Below are 21,186 nucleotides of genomic sequence, written 5' to 3' on the forward strand. Positions count from 1 at the left end.
TATTAATACGACCCCAAATCAGAAAAAGTTGGGACAGTATGTTGAAATTGAAATTAAAACAGAAAACAATGATCTGTAAATAATCTTTGACCTGTATTGCACTCAAAACAATACTCTGGCATATTATTTGATGTTTTACCTCCATGAATTTTATGGTTTTCAGAAAAAGTTAGGGGTGGCACGGTGGTGTAGTGGTTAGCGCTGTCGCCTCACAGCAAGAAGGTCTGGGTACGAGCCCCATGGCCGGTGAGGGCCTTTCTGTGCGGCGTTTGCATGTTGTCCACGTGGGTTTCCTCCGGGTGCTCCGGTTTCCCCCACAGTCCAAAGACATGCAGGTTAGGTTAACTGGTGACTCTAAATTGACCGTAGGTGTGAATGTGAGTGTGAATGGTTGTCTGTGTCTATGTGTCAGCCCTGTGACGACCTGGCGACTTGTCCAGGGTGTACCCCGCCTTTCGCCCGTAGTCAGCTGGGATAGGCTCCAGCTTGCCTGCGACCCTGTAGAACAGGATAAAGCGGCTAGAGATAATGAGATGAGAAAAAGTTAGGATGGTTTTTTTTTCCCTCCCCGTCTCTCTCCTGCTCATTTCCTGTCTCTACACTGTCCTATCCAATAAAGGTGAAAAAAGCCCAAAAAATAAAATATCTGTCTAGTAGATCATTGCTTGTAACCATCATTTTGGAGCCACAAAAACCAATGTTCATGCAATCATTGTTTATTGTACAATGAATATCCGTAAAATTAACAGTTATGTATTGATTATTGTACATTGAATACCTGTAAAATTTACATTTAGTTATCATTAATTGTACATGGAATCCCAGTGAAATGTACAAGTTATTCTGTAATGTTGTTTACATTTCACTGTATTTTTAACAGGATTATTCTGGCAACCACAGCTGCCAGTATTTTTCCGTAAAAACAACGGATTTTTTTTTTTTTTACAGTGCAGGTCTTAAGGTGTGCAACAGTACAGGATTATCGTTGTCATGTTTTTCATTTCACAATTCGCCACACGTTCTCTGTTGGGGACAGGCACCCTCTTCTTCCTCAGCCCTGCCTTTGTAATGTGTGCAGAATGTGGTTTTGCATTGTCTTGTTGAAATTTCCCTGGAAAAGATGTCGTTTTGAAGGCAGAATATGTTGCTCCAAAATCTCAATGTACTTTTCTGCATTAATGCTCCTTCACAGAAGTGTAAGTTACTTTGCCAAGGGCACTGACACAACCCCATACCATGACAGACCCTGGCTTTTGGATTTATTCTTGGTAACAGTCTGGATGGTCCTTTTCATCTTTGGAGCACACGGCATCCATTTCTTACAAAAAAGACCTGGAATACTGATTCGTCTGACCACAATACATGTTTTAACTGTGTGATCATCCATCCTGGATGCCTCCAAGTCCAGAGAAATTGATGGAGCTTCTGGACACCATTAACATAAGGCTTCTTTTTGCACAGTAAAGTTTTAACTCGTATTTGTGGATGTAACTCCATATTGTAGTGCTTGACAAAGGTTTGCAAAAGTAATCCCGAGCCCATGTGATTATATCAGCTATAGATGAATGATGGTTCTTGATGCCGTGCCATCTGAGGGATCGGAGATCACGGGTGTTCAGCTTAGGTTTGCGCCCTTGCCCTTTATGCACCAAAATTCCTCCAGATTCCTTGAATCATTTAATGATGTTATGCACTATAGTGCATATCCAAATCCCTTCCTATCTTTCTTTGAGGAATATTGTTTTTAAACTTGAGATCCTTGGCCCATCTTTGCTCCTCAAAGACTAGGCCTTTCTTGAATATTGATTTTGTACCCAATCATGATTGACATCACCGGTTTCATCTCATTCTCATCTCATTATCTCTAGCCGCTTTATCCTTCTACAGGGTCGCAGGCAAGCTGGAGCCTATCCCAGCTGACTATGGGCGAAAGGCGGGGTACACCCTGGACAAGTCGCCAGGTCATCACAGGGCTGACACATAGACACAGACAACCATTCACACTCACATTCACACCTACGGTCAATTTAGAGTCACCAGTTAACCTAACCTGCATGTCTTTGGACTGTGGGGGAAACCGGAGCACCCGGAGGAAACCCACGTGGACACGGGGAGAACATGCAAACTCCGCACAGAAAGGCCCTCGCCAGCCCCGGGGCTCGAACCCAGGACCTTCTTGCTGTGAGGCGACAGCGCTAACCACTACACCACCGTGCCGCCCATCACCGGTTTCAATTCACACTATTATTTAATTGTTTTACCTCATCAATAGCCCTAAATTGCCGTCCCTCCCCCCCAGTCCCAACTTTTTTTTTTTGGAATGTGTTGTTGCTGTGTGTGTTCTGCCTACAGGCAGGTCCTTCCTTATAGCTCCCATTCCATGGCATGTCTCTTGACCATTACATAGGGGCCGCCATTCTTTACTCTGTCCAACATTCCTGTTAGGGGTCTTCCAGGAGGCCTCCTCCCTTCTATTCTGCCCTCTATTACTAGCATGAGAAGATCACCATGCCATAGAGTAGATGGCTTGGTTATTCTCTTTCTTCTATTGATAATAGGTATGATGGCTCTCTTATTTACTTATCAATACTTCTTCTTCGTTGTTTACTTTGTCCGTTCAAGACTTTTCTCCAAAGCCACATCTCACAGCTCTCCAGCTTCCGCACATACTCTTTCTTCAAAGACCACGATTCAGCCCCATACAGTAGAGTACTCCAGATGACGGTTTTAATAATTTTCTTCTTCAGATCAAGGCTGAAGGCTTTCGTGAGCAACTCCTTTCATTTAGAAAACGCGTCCTTTGCATGGGCTATTCTTGATCTGATGTCTTTCTCACAATATCCATCCTGGGTAATCAGACTCCCAAGATGGAATGTGTTGCAGGTCTGAAATGTAGGAATGGATGTATATTAACAAATGAAATGAAGATGACCAGACAAAACATGAAATGTCTTGAGTGCATACTATCTGCAAAGAAATACAAATCAAAGTAAATTTAGAAATCACTGCTTTCTTTTTTTTTTTTTTTTTTTTTACTTTTCATTTTCCATAACATCCCAACTTTTTCTGATTCGAGATTATACAATTTTGGCCGAAGGTAGCTGAAGCTGCCTGTTTTAAAAAGTCTTTCTACAGTTCCCTCCAAACCCATGCCCCCAAAAAGGCAAACACAGGCTGAATGCCAGTACAAGACTCGGTGCTTCCTGAATTGACGATTAGTTGGATGTTGGTGGTTCACAGTATTTGTTTTCCTCCTAGAGTAACAAAGAGACAGGAAATTTTCTTCTGAGCAGATATTTATTGAAGCTGCTAGATGTGACTTACCCGATTTTACAGTGTGTTCTGATGCAAAAATTGCTCCACCTTTTACTGAAAGATCACATCTTTCTCTACAGCGACTACTTCTGTGACCATCCTTTTATTTATTCAATCCGTAGCACTGTAAACCCAAACATGCTTTGTGACACGCCTGCAAGTAGTCAATTACCACACAAAGCAAGAAAAGTCGAATGTGAGAAGACAAAACCAATGCCGGGGTGGCCCTATATTTAGCCGGGACCATCCCCGGCCCCAACCATCAATGGTGGCCTGCTTGGAGCATGGGGAAAATAATTTTCACTAATTTTGGTCACTGATCTTATTCTTGCATTAATCATCAATTCAACTGCACTCTGCATTTTCACATGGCAGCCCAGACGCCGACAGCATCGCAGCAGATTAAATCGGCGCTACCAAATAAGGAAATTCTCCCCTCCCCTCTATTGCAGTTGGTTTGGTCCAAGACTCCTCCTCTGTATTGCGGGGAACTTAAACAACATTGGCGCGAAACAGCGCGCGTCAGTGATGGAGGGCAGAAAGAGGCCAGGTGGAACCGAAAGGGCGAAGCTTAAAAAAAGGAAGGAGGTGGCAGCAAAATGTGCCAAATTGACAGATATGTTCTCAAGACCAGCTGGTAGGTTACGAAAGATATGGAGTATGATAACCCTGTTTGTCGATTTTATCAGTCTATGCTAGGCCTATAATGTGTCGATAGTTTGCGATGTCAATTCAGCTTTTTGATGTCATGTGAAATCTCGCAATTTACACGGTATAGATGTGGTGTATGTCTTAATTCTAAGAAGAACCGGACATTGCTTTACATCCCAGTTATTAACAATTTTAGATGAACAGGTCCCAAATGTGCTGTTGCGCGTTATTTCCTCATCCAGCCTATTTCATCTCGCTGTCACACCGTGCATTTCCACAGGCGTGTGCACATTGTGGTTATGAACACATAGGCCTAGAAGTCATATTTGATGTTAAATAATTGTTGTTAAATATATAACTTAGAAGAGGTGTATGCGTATGCCAATATTCTAAGCAGAATCGAACACTTGCTTTAGCCTACATTTTCATTTAACCATTTTTGAGTTGCCTAATGCGCCCTCACGCTTTATCTGCCAGTTGCTGAGTACCCAGCATTGTTGATTTGCCATTATTTTCGAGGCGTATGCGGCATGTAATGCACAAGCATTGGTTCAAATGCACGCGAGAACCTATATTGTTAAAGTGAAGTGAAGTGAAGTTTACCTGAATTTAAACCAAATAAAAAGCATTGTGAAAGAACAGTTATTTGTTTTATCTTTTTTAATGTACTCAAATTCCTCCTCCATTTCAAAGTGGCCTGAATGTGAATTAAACTCCCGGACTGAAAACAGGGCCCACTCCGGCCCTGGACAAAACACACCACCACACTACCCAAAACAGCACCTGTCAGGCTAATTTAGCTCTTTTTTTTTTTCTCCCCCCCAGTTGATATCATCGAAAGTTCCCAAGGCGGAGTATGTCCCCAACATTATTCGCAGAGATGACCCTTCCATTATCCCCATACTTTATGTAAGTCCACACTGCATAAAGCTCTGCACTATCATGAACAAGGAATGACTATAATTGTGCACAGTTGTAGCAAGTTATCATCCAGAGGTGTGGACTTGAGTCACATGACTTGGATTCAGGTTACTCATGACCCAGTAAGACAATGCTAAACAATCTTTAATAGTAAAAAAAAAATTGCACTTAATTTTTACTATGTCCAATAGCATTAAGCATCCTATTTAATGTATACTATATTACTTTGTACCGCCATGACTATCATAGTTTTCCATAGACAGAGTATTTTGTTTGGAAAAGTAAGATACTACAACAATAACTATTAGATTACTTTGCTGGAATTACATATTGAAATTGTATGAAATTTTGTCAGTTGTTAACAGCTTAAAGTTTAGGACATGAGTTTTGACTTGGCCCTTGACTGTTGTTATTTAGGCCTTGAACTGGGGCTTGTCTCTCTTTACTTGGGACATAACTTAGGACTTGTCTGTCTTTACTGATGTCTTGACCTGGGACATGTTCATCTTCACTTTGGACTTGTCATGAAACATTTCTCTCTTGACTTAGCTTATCTGTCTTTATTTAGGTCTTTAATTGGGACTTGTCTGTCTTTCTTTGGGATATGACTTGGGACTTGTCTTTGTTTGGGACTTTTCTTGGGCTATGACTTGGGACTTTACTTGGGGTCTTTCCTTGGGACTTGTCCGTCTTTCCTTAGGATGTGACTTGGGACTTGTCTAACTTTACTTGGGGGCTTTTCTTGGGCTATGACTTGGGACTTTACTTGGGGTCTTTACTTGGGACTTGTCTGTCTTTCCTTAGGATATTACTTGGGACTTGTCTGTCTTTCCTTAGGATATTAATTGGGACTAGGCTGCCTTTCCTTAGGATATTACTTGGGACTAGTCTGTCTTTACTTGGGACTTTACTTGGGGGCTTTTCTTGGGCTATGACTTGGGACTTTACTTGGGGGCTTTACTTGGGACTTGTCTGTCTTTATTTGGGACTTTACTAGGGACTTGTCCATTTTTCCTTAGGATATGACTTGGGACTTGTCTGTCTTTACTTGGGGTCTTTACTTGGGACTTGTCTGTCTTTCCTTAAGATATTACTTGGGACTTGTCTGTCTTTATTTACAGTAGGTCTTTAATTGGGACTTGTCTGTCTTTCCTTGGGATATGACTTGGGACTTGTCTGTCTTTATTTGGGACTTTACTTGGGGTCTTTTCTTGGGCTATGACTTGGGACTTGGGGTATTTACTTGGGACTTGTCTGTCTTTCCTTGGGATATGACTTGGGACCTGTTTGATTTTCCTTAGGACAAGACTTGGGACTTTACTAGGGACTTTTCCGTCTTTCCTTAGGATATGACTTGGAACTTATCAGTCTTTACATGGGTACTGACTTTTGGAATGGTCCATGTCCTGTATACTTACGCCATGTCTTCAAACTTGCATTTTTTTTTTTTTTGGTCTTGACTTGGCATTTGTCGGTCTTTACTTGGGACTTCTCTGTCTTTATTGAAGTCTTCACTTGGGACTTATCGGCCTTTACATAGGTCTTGACTTTGGAATGGTCTATGTCTTATATACTTATACCATGTCTTCAAACTTGCATTTTTTTTTTTGGTCTTGACTTGGCATTTGTCTGTCTTTACTTGGGTCTTGTCTGTCTTGACTGAGATTTGAGACTTAAAGAAAAACTCTGGGATTTTTTTTTTTAACCTGAACCCAAGTTTACTATTTCTTTGGGTCCAAATATTTATTTAGGAACAAAACGATTGACATCGGTCCAGTATTGAGTTAGAACGCCTTAACCAGCAACTGCAAAAAGGCTATGCAATGTAATCCTGCAGGGCAATCCTCCACGTCGAAGAAAACTGCTTGTTTCCACCATTGACCAGCTCATAATGTTGTTATAAGTGTCTGACAACATGGAAAGAATCCCTACAGAGACACAACTGTGTGTGTTGACTTCAGTAACTGCAAAGACACTGTAGAAAATGACTATTTCTACAATCATAGTTTGATCTTTCTCTTCTTCCAGTCTCTGACACAGGGCCCCCTTCAGTCCCTGTAATTTTCTGTCGATTACAAAAGGAATCATTTCCATGTTGTCAGACATTCATTCCTGTTCTAATCGGCTAAATATTTGGGCATTATTTTGGAAATGGACATCTTCAGGAGCACTGTATGACTTCTCCTTTTATAAACATCAGATATTTGAACCCAAAGAGATGGGAAAATAGGGCCCAGGTAAAAAAAAAAAAACATATAAAGGAAAACTCAGGGACTTTTCCTTTACATGTTTTTTTTTTTTTTTTAATGCAACAAAGACTTGTTCTCATCTCTGGTATCCTGTATAGCATGATCTTTTCAAGCACATTTGAAACTCTCAAATCAAGTAGCACCACACATAGTGCAGTTTTATAGAAATCATTCTCTCTTGTTAGTTTGTTTTGCTGCATTTATTAATCACTCAACATTACTATCTTTATATCTAGGATCATGAGCATGCTACATTCGATGATATTTTGGGTAGGTAGTCATGTGTGGTTGATGTCTGTGTATGTGTGCTGTGTCAAACTTGTTTGTTCATTTTGTCATGTCTTGTGCTGTTTTCTCTGGCTGTGGTGTTTGGGTTTTTTAAATTATTATTCTTCTTATTATTATTTTTAAATTGGAATGGCATTATATTCATCAGCACGGGCTTGCATGATGCCTGAAATGAAGAACTTGGACTGATGACTCAGAATGATAATGATGAACCGTAGCTTGTTGTTCTGAGAATTTTTTTTTGGTGTATGGTAGAACAAAAGGCTTTAATATCAAACTAAATGATCAAAATTGTAAATCTTGACCGTGTATATACTAGTGTTTAATCCTTGTTGTTGTTGCCCATGTCCTGTAGAGGAGATTGAAAAAAGACTGACTTCCTATAGGAGGGGATGCAAGATCTGGCGCATGCTCATCTTCTGTCAGGTGAATTTACAACAAATATGGCCACTCAGAAAGTACAATAGTAACTCAGTAATGCGTCACATGGTACTACCTCCAGACACCGGATTTTACAGTGTATTACTGTTTGGCATATATGTGGTTTTTTTGTATATGTGAGCCTTTGAGGCTGAATTCTCTCATGAATTAAACTCCTAAAGGGTGGACCAGGGCATCTGTACCTGCTGAAGAATAAAGTGGCCACTTTTGCCAAGGTCGAGAAAGAAGAGGACATGAGTCAGTGAGTAAAATCAATGCTTGTCGGCTCCTTTATACCGTGCCAATTCTCAAGGATTTTTTCCCCTCATTCTGTTTGTATGTTTGTGTGTAGGTTTTGGAAAAGGCTAAGTAGATTTATGAGTAAAGTAAACCCAGAGCCTAACCTGATCCATGTCATGGGATGCTATGTACTGGGGAATCCTAATGGAGAAAAGGTAGGACTGATGCTCATGTTAGATTGTTAGGAGAAATGGTGATTTATTGATGCAGTAATTGGCATTAAATTTCTATAAAACTGTAATAAGATTAATGAAATTGGCTGATACAAAATTGGAAGAATGTTGGTCGGCATATCAGGTGAAAAATTCAATCCAAATTGCTTGAAATTGCTCTCATTGGATTCAGAATTGAATGCAGAACAACATACTTTTTACAGAATTAAAACGTTTATCCGTTCTTGAGATATTACAAATCAAACATTGAAAAAACGGCTTCATTTTTAGAAAACTGACATAATATTCTGTATTAGGATCACATGGTAGAAAATGGACATCATTAATGAATGAGATCAAATGTTTTTTCTTAATAACTTTATTTTTCAAGATATTTACATGGAAATTGGCAGGCACATAGATGGCTGTATACTGAATACAAAGTTTGAAAAATTAGTAATAGCCAATGATACGAATTAAATACTAACTTGCATTAATTATGCTAATTAGGTAAAAACATTAAATTGGTACACTTGGTAAAAACGTCATAAAAGATTATTTCTAAAACCCTGTTTGTGCTCTGTAGGCCTTTGTATTTCTCAAAAGTAGGGCCTACTAGTGTTTATATTAAAGAATATAAATGATAATATTGATTAATATTCGCAGCTTTCAAGGCGAACCTCGAAAAAATTGTGAGCCACATCCAGTAAACAATTCCAATGAACCGAATTGAAATCGACACTCGTGTTTCTGACTTCCGGTTTTTAAAATATCATTCTGACCACTAAGATCTCAATATTTTTCATTAAAACAACTACAGTTATGTTCTGAAAGTTATTTATTTACATGAAATCAGTTTGATTTGAAAAAATAAGTAGGTAAAGCTATGAAAACGCCACTTCAAAGTCTCCTGTGAAGCATAACATCAAAACTAGTTGACGGAAAATTTTGTTGAATACTTCGTCAGAAACCGTGAGAGCGAGAGAACATCCCTATAAAAGTTATTTGATTTGATATTCACGAGTAATCCAGTTGGAAACCGATCAGGAGAGAGAGAGAGAGAGAGAGCCTGACCGCTTTCCCGTGACTCAAAAAGCACCGGCAGTTTCCCGACGTCCCACGAGCAGAGAGTGTACTCTGTTGTACCAACTTCAACCTGCCATTACTCCCAAACTACTGAACAGATCTTAAGATAAATTTCTTTGGAAAGCAAAAATTATGAGCTTTTTAATGAAAGTATTCACGATAGAAAATATTCATTAAGCAATGAAAGATGAGCGTCTGCATGCACAATTTTCACAGCACGGCCAGCGAGCGTTTGATATGCCTAATGTTGGGTAAAACTAATCTGTCACTTCAGCTAGTCAATCAAGAGCAAGGATTATAGCCAAGTCTTTGGTTAGGTTTGGGCTCCTTGGTTTGATTCCCAATGATGCCACAGCTATCTAGCAGTGCATCTTGGTCTTGTTGTCTGGATATAAAGGATGGGATTCTTCTTGCCTTTGTCAGTCAGAATTACACGAGCAAATCGAAGGGGTTTGCTAGCTTATGTGTACACATTTGACACTCTCCTCAAAGCTCCTCAAAGCCACAGATGCTCAGTCAACCTGTGACATAGTTTCACACTCTCACATTCATAACGGTGATGTTGCTCACCAACAGGTGGGAATTAGTTATGACTAAACTGCCAACTCCGTAGAGGAATAATGCATGGTCCTTTCACAAATCGCTTGTCTAATGTGCCTCGTAGAAACTGTGAAATATTTCCATATGGTTGACATTTTCCCTGGAGATTAGCTGCTCAAACTGTTTGATCATGTCTGTGCTGCCAGGTACAGGAAAGTAAAGGAAACAAATGGTGGTCGTTTTTTTTTTAAAATAATTAATTATCATTACTTTGAAAATTTGTTTGAAAAATATTAAATTTGGCACGTTTTGTTAGGCCTATTTAATCTTTTTTTCCTCATCAAAAATTTCAGCTTTTTTCCCCCTCTTTCAGCCTAAAACAAAAGTAACGTTTGACCATTTTTGTTGCATCCATCATAAATCTAGTTGTCTATATCCTTACCTAATGTTCGTCAAGTTGGACATGCTGATCGATTTTACAACCCCAGTTCCGAAAAAGTTGCCGCTGTGTAAACTGTAAATAAAAACGGAATAGATAATTTGCAAATCATGGAAACACTATATTTCATGGAAAGTAGTACAAAGACAACATATCAAATGTTGAAACTGAGAAAGTTTATTGTTTTTTTGAAAAATATATGCTCATTTTGAATTTGAGGTCAGTAACATGTTTCAAAAAAGTTGGGACGGGTCATGTTTACCACTGTATTGCATCACCTCTACTTTTAACAACACTGTCAACATTTGGGAACTGAGAAGACTAGTTGCTATAGATTTGAAAGAGAAATGTTGTCCCGTTCTTGCCTGATATACAATTTCAGCTGCTCAACATTTCGGGGTCTCCTTTGTCATATTTTGCGCTTCATAATGCGCCGAATGTTTTAAATGGGAGACAGGTCTGGACTGCAGGCAGGCAGGCCAGTTTAGCACCCAGACTCTCTTACTACGGAGCCATGCAGTTTTAATATGTGCAGAAAGCAGTTTGGCATTGTCTTGCTGAAAGAAGGAAGGCCTTCCCTGAAAAAGATTGTCTGAATGGAAGCATATTGCTCTGAAACGTGTCTATCATTCAGCATTAATGATGCCTTCCCAGATGTACAAGCTACCCATGTCATGTGCACTAATGCACCCTCATACCATCACAGATGCTGGCTTTTGAACTGTGCACTGATGACAAGTCGGATGGTCCCTCTCCTCTTTAGCCTGGAGGACGTGGTGTCCATGATTTCTGAAAAGAATTTCTCCTTTTGATTCGTCACACCCCAGGACAATTTTCCACTTCGCCTCAATCCATCGTAAAAGAGCTCGGGCCCAGAGAAGGTGGCAGTGTTTCTGGATATTGTTTATATCTGGTTTTAAGTTACATTTGTGGATGCAGTAATGAACTGTTTTCACAGACGATGGTTTTCTGAAGTGTTCCTGAGCCCATACGGTGATTTCCACTACAGACACGTGTCTGTTTTTAATGCAGTGTCGCCTGAGGGCCTGAAGATCACAGGCATCCAATGTCAGTTTTCAGCCTTGTCTCTTGCATACAGAAATTTCTCCAGATTCTCTGAATCTTTTAATGATATTATGTCCCATAGATGATGTGATCCCCAAATTATTTGCAATTTTACATTGAGGAACATTATTCTTAAATTGTTGCACTGTTTGCCCACGCAGTCTTTCACAGAGCTTTGAACCGCTCGCCATTTTTACTTCTGAGAGACTCCGCCTCTCTGGGATGCTCTTTTTATACCCAATCATGTTATTGACCTTTTGTCAATTAGCCAAATTATTATTATTATTATTTTAATTATTATTATTATTATTATTTTTTTTTTTTAGCATTACACAACTTTTTCAGTCTTTTGTTGCCCCTGGGAGTTCGTTAGGGGTAGCACGGTGGTGTAGTGGTTAGCGCTGTTGCCTCATAGCAAGAAGGTCCTGGGTTCACGGCCAGCGAGGGCCTTTCTGTGTGGAGTTTGCATGTTCCCCCCCATGTCTGCGTGGGTTTCCTCCGGGTGCTCCGGTTTCCCCCACAGTCCAAAGACATGCAGGTTAGGTTAATTGGTGGCTCTAAATTGACCATGAGTGTGAATGGTTGTTTGTCTCTGTGTCAGCCCTGCGATAACCTGGCAACTAGATCACATCACATCACTTGTATCTCTCAGACTGCCTCCCCAGTGTTGCAGGAATGCAGAAAATAAGCAGTGTACTGTAACACAGTGATAAAATCTCTATCTGAAAGGAGAACTGAAGGCAAATTTTTTTTATTCTCAAAATTCCATTTCTCATTTTATTAAATCTAGGAATGCATTTCTGACAGCTATTTTGTCACTGCTATAGCAAGTTATGAGTGTTTGAAATATGCATGTATTATATCAGTCCATATGTCAAAGCAAAGGCCGTAAACGAGATTCGTTGAGACCTGTGCGAGACATTGTAGGACGGAAGTAAAACGTACAGCGGAAATCAAAGGGACCAACGTCTGCCAACGTTGTCAAAAGACGTGCTTTCGAATGCTGATGTAATCAAGCCGGAAGTTTTGTTTGTTTTGATATCAGTCAGGAAAGTTTGAAAAAAGTAGGTAGTAATCATCATTTAAACTCGTTTTTTGTGCAATATTTCGTTTGGAAAACAGTTTTCAAAATAGCGGCACTGACACTACACGTTTCGAAGTCTCGCACAAGTCTCGTGAAGATCGCGCGGATAAGCGACGCCTGCCGTGGACCAAACGAACTACATTCAACATGGCTAAAAACCGAAAAGGCCGATAAGTATAATATTTAATTGCAATTAGTTGCCAATACGAGTCGCGATATAAGGTTACTGAAACCTAATTGAATAACATGTTAATTAAGAAATAAAGCAAGTTTAAAAATGACTTCAGTTCTCCTTTAAAGCTTACAGAATACTCAGTGCTAAACTGAGCCTGTTCTGAACTTTTGTAATTACTGATTCCGATTTGGTAAAGATGAACAGATTGACTGACAGTTCATCATATACCGTTTGCCTTTCTGTTCAAATCCATTATCTCACCTCAAGTCATGACTCATAGCCCCTGGGGTCTGTTGGAGCAATAAACGGCCATGTTCATATCACTCTCCTTCTTTTTCTCTCTCTCTCCGTCTGTCACTTTGTCTCGTTTTGTCACTGCCACCTGCCTGTCTGTGCCTGTCAGACAGTCCGTCCTTTGTTGGTTGCATAATCCAGAAAATGAAGTGTCATCCTGTGTCTTCATGAAGGCACACCCAGATTAAGTGTTGTCCACTTTTCTAAAATGAAGCCTTGTGTGTTGAGTCTATATATAATATAATTTTTTTTTTTAAATTTTTTTTGTATGAGATTATTTATTAGCTAGTGAGGTTTTAACCCTGGGCTGTATTAGCACTTGTTCAGTATTGAAGGGGATGTTTACTCGGAAATGGCTGTGGTGCCAATGGCCAAGGCACAAATTATTTTCTGTATGTCACTGCACAAGAGGCCTGGCTGTTCCTGTGAACCAAGTGTGACTGACAAATATGTGAATGTGGTCTGGGGTTTTTTTTTTCCTAAAGGAAGTGTTGACCTTCCTCATTAGAACTGCAGCATGGGAAATGGTACAGTACTGCACTGATTTCTATATCTTGATTGTTAATTTGTGGCTAGTATCTGATTCTTAAAAGAAAACTGATGTTGCTTACTGATTCTAGTCCTAATGACTTTTTGCAGTTCACTTCTAAACACGAACTGCTTACCATACTTTCACATTAAAGAGAAGTCCAACAGAGACGTAGTGATTTCTTGAAGGTTTTGTGGTCTCCATTTGGCTGAGCTACAGATGATTTGCAGCTCGTACAGTACAGGTCTCCCTAGAAACCATCTAGAAGACTTTCAGTTCGTGAAAAGCTGCCTTGTCAGATATTGAGTATTTTTTTGATGCTTGTTTTTTGCGATGCTGTTTTGTTGCAGCCTATGGTTTGATTAGCAAGAAGCTTTAAAATGAATCTGCTACTGAAGATCACCATACACCACCAAACATTTCTAAAACTGTCCAACATTCAAACATGCAATCAAAGAATTTCAAGTGGCCTACGGTTTTGTTATGTTTTGTTTTGCCTATGGTCATTCTAACACTAGAGATGTAACGATACACCCAATTAGATTCACGATATTGCGTTCATGATTCGATTTCCCATAATATTAAATGAAGAAAATTTTATGACCAAAAAAAAGCCACATTTTATTTTCCTATTCTTTATCAACTTAAATATTCCTGTTGTTTTGCTTCATTTTCTTAATAACCAGCAATAATTATTTACCCACATTTTTAAAGTTTGGAGTAAAATATAATGGCCTATTAACTAGCGCTGTCGCCTCACAGCAAGAGGGTCCTGGGTTCGAGCCCCGTGGCCGGCGAGGGCCTTTCTGTGTGGAGTTTGCATGTTCTCCCCGTGTCCGCGTGGGTTTCCTCCGGGTGCTCCGGTTTCCCCCACAGTCCAAAGACATGCAGGTTAGGTTAACTGGTGACTCTAAATTGAGCGTAGGTGTGAATGGTTGTCTGTGTCTATGTGTCAGCCCTGTGATGACCTGGCGACTTGTCAAGGGTGTACCCCGCCTTTCGCCCGTAGTCAGCTGGGATAGGCTCCAGCTTGCCTGAGACCCTGTAGAAGGATAAAGTGGCTAGAGATAATGAGATGAGATGAGCCTATTAACTAAAATATTCCTTTTATTAAAAATGAAAAAGTTAATAACAAATGGGCTTTTTTTTTTTTTTTACAAGAGCGGCAGCTACAATTATCGACACTCCATAATTATCGACACCTTTTCAGATTTACTAATAAACAATTTTACAAAGGTAAGTTTCAGTTATAACAGTTATTATTGGTTAATTAATCAACCGGAAGACCTGCCTCACCCTTTGATCTTATCTGATGACACAGCTCGTTACCTGAGATGGAATTTTTTTTTTTTTTTTTTCACGATCAGCAATTTGAGGAAAACCCGGTGGAAAGATCACGGACATGTTTTTACTTCTCAAATTCACCGATATTTCATGATCTCCTTGTTGAAACCTACTTTATTTCTTACTCTTTCATTTGACAGTCACCATTTTGTATCTAAATGCGCATTTGAGAAGTCACGTGAGGTGTCGATAATAGTGATCACTTTCACTGGTGTCCACCATTATCGACACCCTGTGGAATTAAGTGACATTTACAACTGTTTGATTGATTTACAATCAATCTTTGTGTAGCATTGTTTGTTGAATATTATTATGATTTCTGATTCATAACAGAATGAAATGTTTATAGAGTATTTGGAATCTGATTGCAATAAATAGAATTAGAACGGAATTAAATTCCTAGGATCTAAAAAAAATTACATGCTTGAAATATTCAGATTTTTCTATTCTATTCAGAAAATATTTTTGCAGTTTGTTGTAAACATCTAACACGTATTACAAGATCAGTAGACATTTTATATTTTGGGTCGAGGAATGACATGCGACCTTTGGCCTGGATTTTCATGTGATTACAATGTCGATTGCCTGTTGACATTTATTAGTAAACTACAAAACTAGAAATTAATACAAACAACAATGAACGATTAACAAAATGTGATCTACGAAAATACTTAAAGTGGAACAAAAAGATTTTCTGCTGGGTTAAACATTCAGTTCATTTGTTTACAAACATTAGAATTACTTCCTCATTTACGTAAGCACCGACATCGATATATTTATATAAAATATATTTTGTATTAAATATAAGTCTGTGTAAAACAAATTTTAAATAAAAACTACATTTTGTTAATACCGCATACCGATTTTATTTTTTTTTTATAAATAATCATCTGGATGTCTCACTGTGGACAAGGGTGTCGAGAATTGTGGAATGGCGTCACGTTATCTGATACGCTAAGTAATCGGGAATCAACTCCGTTTTTTTTTTCCAGTGGAAGTTTAAGTAACTATTCATGCACAATTTACGTATTGAAAGTCTTTTCTACTTTTGCAGCGGCCAAAAAATTAAGGTGTCGATAATTGTAGCCGCTGCTCTACCTCCATTTTTTCCTTTTCTTTTAGCTTTCAGCAGTTTGTAAAAAGAGAGCTCTGATTTCTTGTTAAATCTATTTGTACAGTAAATTGTACAACTCTGTCCAATTTTAGGCTTTTTTTTGAGGTGTGCATTTTCCATGGCATTCATGCTGTGTTACTTCTGCCTATGGTGAAGTCACATGCATTCCAACAATGGTACATTATTCCACCCTCTGCTGTCTAAACAGTGCAATTACAGTTAGGAAAAACAGATTACACTGCCTGATAGTAATCGCAATTCATTGTTTTATTTCATCGATTCAAATCGTCATAAATTTGTATCGTGACTTATCGTCACACAATATATCGTTACATGCCTATCTAACACGCTGAGGTTTTTCCCCTGTTTCTTGAAGAAAATGTCATTTAAGTGACAGTGACATGTTATGCAGAAAGATTGTGCTCAACACTTGAAGAAATTCTAAGCTGGAGAGTCATTCCCAGATTTGTTCAAGACACTAAGTCACTTATAAAAATGTGGTAGTTGGTGCGTTTGAAGGTTCCTTCAGCTTGTCCTTCCAGACAGCCATATCAGATGCATATACAAGATGCTTGTTGCTGTAAAGAACATGTTATTCTAGCAGAATTATCCATTTTGCATGTGGCTTTGAGAGGAAGAGGTGAGCAGGACTAGTTGAGAGGGCGGATTAATTGGTATCTCTGCTTATCATCTGCCAACAGCTGTTCCAGAAGCTGAAGAACCTGATGAGGCCTTATTCCGTCACCTTTGAGTCACCATTGGAGCTATCTGCACAGGGTGAGGAACACACACACGCACACAAAATGCTTTTCTCGCTCCTTGCTTGCCACTTGTGTCCTTTTTCATACTCATAAATTGCAAATTGCTTATTATATTACATATTTATGCATTTTGTCATTAGTTAGGGGTTGAGCGATATGCCAAAATACTATTGTTCTCATGATAAATAGTGATGACTGGTTATGATATGGATAAAAATTCAGATATGAAGCTCCAGAAGCAAATAAAGACCACATGTAGCACTGTGTGATGCATTTACAACACAGGATCAGGGTTACGGTGGTTAGGCTAATAGTAGGTATGTGATGAAAATAATAATAATAACTTGATGTGTCTGTATCATAAGTGCTACCATTGAAAAAGGTTTGAAATATACTTTAAAATTCTGTTTCAAATGTCACCGTGCGACAAAAAGGAACAACGTTATGCCACTTTAAATTTTGAAAAATCTGGCTAAATTTGGTCATTAGTTCTCCTTAAAAACAAAGGAAAATGATCAGATTCACTGTGTGTGGCCGCTTTCCTCGAACGATACCATCCTAAATGTTATAACATCTAAATCTTTTGACATTGCTCAATAAAATAAAAAGGAGGTACCAGGTAATTTAAAGTCCATGAAGATGATGCCAACTCATTTATTAAGCACTTATTAATGAGTTAATTAAAATGTATTAATTAAAAACTCAGCACGAACCAAAAAATGGCTATAACTTCCATACTACTTGGAATTTTTTACGGAAGTTTTCACCATTCGCATGGAGCACGAAGGCTAGCCCATATGGTCCAATCCCACAGAAGAGCTATTGTAGCATAAGCTCCTGAAAAAGTTAATGCCGGGTAAAACAGAAAGGTGTCAGCATTAACTTTTTCAGCAGTTTGTGCTACAGTAGCTCTTCTGTGGGATTGGACTGTATGGGCTAGCCTTCATGCCCCATGTAAATCAGTGAGCCTTCAACACCCATGACCCTGTCGCCGGTTCACTGGTTATCCTTCCTTGGACCACTTTTGGTCAGTACTAACCACTGTTTACGGGGAACACCCCCACAAGATGTGCCTAATGCCCCTTTTCCACCAAATTAGTTCCAGGGCTGGTTCAGGGCCAGTGCTTAGTTTGGAACCGGGTTTTCTGTTTCCACTGACAAAGAACTGGCTCTGGGGCCAGAAAAACCGGTTCCAGGCTAGCACCAACTCTCTGCTGGGCCAGAGGAAAGAACCACTTACGTCAGCGGGGGGCGGAGTTGTTAAGACCAACAACAATAACAAGATCGTGAAAGATCGCCATTTTTAAGCAACGAGAAGCAGCAGCTGTACAAACGCGAAGTCATCCATTATTATTGTTGTTGTTGCCGCTGCTGCTTCTTCCGCGTTGTTTTTGCTTTGATATTCGCGCCAAGGTTTATGCAAACGTAGCGACGTAACTGACGTATACAGCGACGTAATGACGTGGCTTCCCTTAGCACCGCTAGCTATGGAAAAGCAAACTGGTTCTCAGCTGGCTTGCAAGTTGAACGAGTTGTGAACCAGCACCAGCACTGGCCCCGAACCAGCCCTGGAACTAATTTGGTGGAAAAGGGGTAATATTGGAGATGCCCAGACCCGGTCATCTAGCCATCACAATTTGGCCCTTGTCAAAGTCGCTCAGATTCTTACGCTTGCTCATTTTTCCTGCTTCCGACACATCAACTTCAAGAAGTGACTGTTCACTTGCTTCCTAATATATCCCACCCCTTGACAGGTGCCAATGTAATGAAATAATCAACAGTTGTTCCATGAAATCGAGTCGTACATGAGCTGATAGCTGACGAGGCACATGGCATCGAGGTGGCTATAAGCCATGTACGACGAGACGGAGTTGAATTTTTGTTTTATTCTGTCCACATTCACTGAATTTTGAGAAACGGAGCATTTTTATTTTTTGCGAATTCAATAAATAAATACTTTTATACAAAACGTCCGGCAGAATCATTTCCGCTTAGAATGTAAACAAACCTGTGAAATGACAGTAGCGATTTGTGAAAAATGCTGTGATAAATAAAAAAGATATGTTCTTGCTATCAAATGCTTTCATTCCATATTTTATTGCTTGTATTTTTGGGGGTTTTGTTTTCGAGTATAGTTTTTGTTTCGTCCTCAGTTGGTTCAGCAACACGCTCTGCCATTTTATTTTTCTCTACTCACGGTATATGAGCTGATTGGCTACTCTACTACTACTAGCCTATCAGAGTGTGTGATTGTTCATATCCAGTGAATGTGGATAAAATAATCACTGTTATTCACGTCAGTGGTCATAATGTTATGGAATTAGAACCAAATAAATTAAATTTTCACAGGCAAGCATAAATAAAAATGCTTGCTAGTTCAAAGTAATTATGAAATCGAGTGATGAGGTGGCGGCACGGTGGTGTAGTGGTTAGCGCTGTCGCCTCACAGCAAGAAGGTCCGGGTTCGAGCCCCGTGGCCGGCGAGGGCCTTTCTGTGTGGAGTTTGCATGTTCTCCCCGTGTCCGCGTGGGTTTCCTCCGGGTGCTCCGGTTTCCCCCACAGTCCGAAGACGTGCAAGTTAGGTTAACTGGTGACTCTAAATTGACCATAGGTGTGAATGGTTGTCTGTGTCTATGTGTCAGCCCTGTGATGACCTGGCGACTTGTCCAGGGTGTACCCCGCCTTTCGCCCGTAGTCAGCTGGGATAGGCTCCAGCTCGCCTGCGACCCTGTAGAACAGGATAAAGCGGCTACAGATAATGAGATGTGATGAGGTTGAGGCAGTGTTGGTGTTTTCCAGTGCTGAAAAGCAAATTCTCATCTTAGGACAAATACACTGTAGTCTAAGATTAACATAAGGCTGAAAACCTGTTACATAGTGCTTGTTGAAGTCATTTTAAGACTTTTCCCATCTGTTTTACTCATCTTTTAGTAAGAGCCAACTAGTAAGAGCGAACACCATATGTATCAGTCCTCTGTCTTGCTCTCTCTGTCACAGGAAAGGAAATGATTGAAATGTATTTTGACTTCCGCCTCTACCGATTGTGGAAGACGCGGCAGCACTCGAAGCTCTTGGACTATGAGGACCTGTTGTGACCCAGAGACCCTGAGAGCGTGGGTCCTAGCAGTCAGAACTCCCCCTTTCCCCTGTGAAATACCACATCCCACCAGCTCTCATGAAAGAGAACAGGAACTGGACATCATGCCACTAGTATCTGAGAGGCCGTTATGTATTCCGACACTTCACTCGAGACCCGGAGCCATGAGTGTGGCAGATGGGTTCAGAGCTGAAGACAGAGACGAGAGGGGACATGTGCCAAGGACAGCACTTCATGTCAGAGTAAGAAAAGTGAAATCTCTCCTTGGTGGCAGTGTAGAAGAATGAAGGCTGACTGTGTTTAGTGTTTTCTATGTCACATATCTATTTCACCAAGGCTCTCTCTCTCTCTCGAAGAGTATTGTGGTTATATTAAAAAAAAAAATCTTATGTCTAATGTCAGGCTGTTTTTCGACCTTTTTTTTCCCCTTTTTGAAAATACAATTGAGACATGAGAAGAAACCATACTAGTAATATATGGATATGCATACATCGTGTTAACATATGTAGCCATATTCATGCAAATAATCCAAATGTGAGTGGTCCATAATTTATTTATATAATGTTTCTTGTTGTAGTCTTTTTAACGACGTCCTTTTGAATAACTCAGGTTTTAGCCATTAATGAGTATGTCCATTAAACCTCTGTCCAGATGTGATTTGAGAGTCCTTGTTAAGTAAGTATCTTGTGTGAAGACTGTATACTCTGCTGACTTCTACATTATTGATAATCACGAGAGAAGATGCCAGAGAATTCTTCTAGCCAGTTGTTGAATATGTTTCCCATGTTGTAGTCAATTTCTGAAATCTTGGTTACAGAGTAGAATCTTATCTTTTGGGCCTCCATCAGGATTTAATAGGTGGCTTTTGAGCTCCTAGCTTCGACATTTTTTTAGCAGAAACCATTAGCAGAATTCAATTTCCACAGGCCAGCTTATTGCCGTATGGGAAATGGGACCGCGCGAGTGAAGTGTCAGCGATTATACAGCAGTGCTTCAGTGGGGCACAAATGCTGAATGCACTAAAATCTATTTTTGTGGAAAATGTTCAAGCCTGTCATATACCATGTGATGTTTTACGTCAGCCACTGGATCATAAGCCTTTGAGTCAGCAAAGTTTTTCACTTGGGGAGAGAAAGAGAGAGTATGAGGCATTTGATTACTTTAAGTTCTAGACGTTGACGTCTGACTTCTTGGTCCCTCCAAAACATATTCACAAGCAAAGTCAGGGAGTGTGTGATTTCTCCCCCCCCCCCCCCCCCCCCAAGCCCTGCGTACTGCCTGTGAACAAAAGCATTTGCAAGCCTTACTCTTTCCAACAGTTGACCCTCACCTCTTCTTTGAGATGCTTTGAAGGAAGCTCAT

At 39.8% G+C, this 21,186-nt stretch overlaps 1 protein-coding gene across 1 annotated transcript in view; it reads left to right on the forward strand.

The window, feature by feature from the left end:
* The window catches only part of nsmfa (NMDA receptor synaptonuclear signaling and neuronal migration factor a), an 86,812-nt gene extending 66,990 nt beyond the window's left edge, over positions 1-19,822 (forward strand). Inside the window, exons 9-15 of the mRNA XM_060934993.1 lie at positions 4,792-4,875; positions 7,373-7,406; positions 7,780-7,850; positions 8,027-8,106; positions 8,197-8,299; positions 16,668-16,743; positions 19,725-19,822. Of these exons, the coding sequence (XP_060790976.1) occupies positions 4,792-4,875; positions 7,373-7,406; positions 7,780-7,850; positions 8,027-8,106; positions 8,197-8,299; positions 16,668-16,743; positions 19,725-19,822 (546 nt within the window). The remainder of the gene's footprint in view (positions 1-4,791; positions 4,876-7,372; positions 7,407-7,779; positions 7,851-8,026; positions 8,107-8,196; positions 8,300-16,667; positions 16,744-19,724) is intronic.
* The last annotated feature ends 1,364 nt before the right edge of the window (positions 19,823-21,186 follow it).

The sequence above is a fragment of the Neoarius graeffei genome, chromosome 12 (assembly GCF_027579695.1).
Source record: "Neoarius graeffei isolate fNeoGra1 chromosome 12, fNeoGra1.pri, whole genome shotgun sequence".
Taxonomy (NCBI): domain Eukaryota; kingdom Metazoa; phylum Chordata; class Actinopteri; order Siluriformes; family Ariidae; genus Neoarius; species Neoarius graeffei.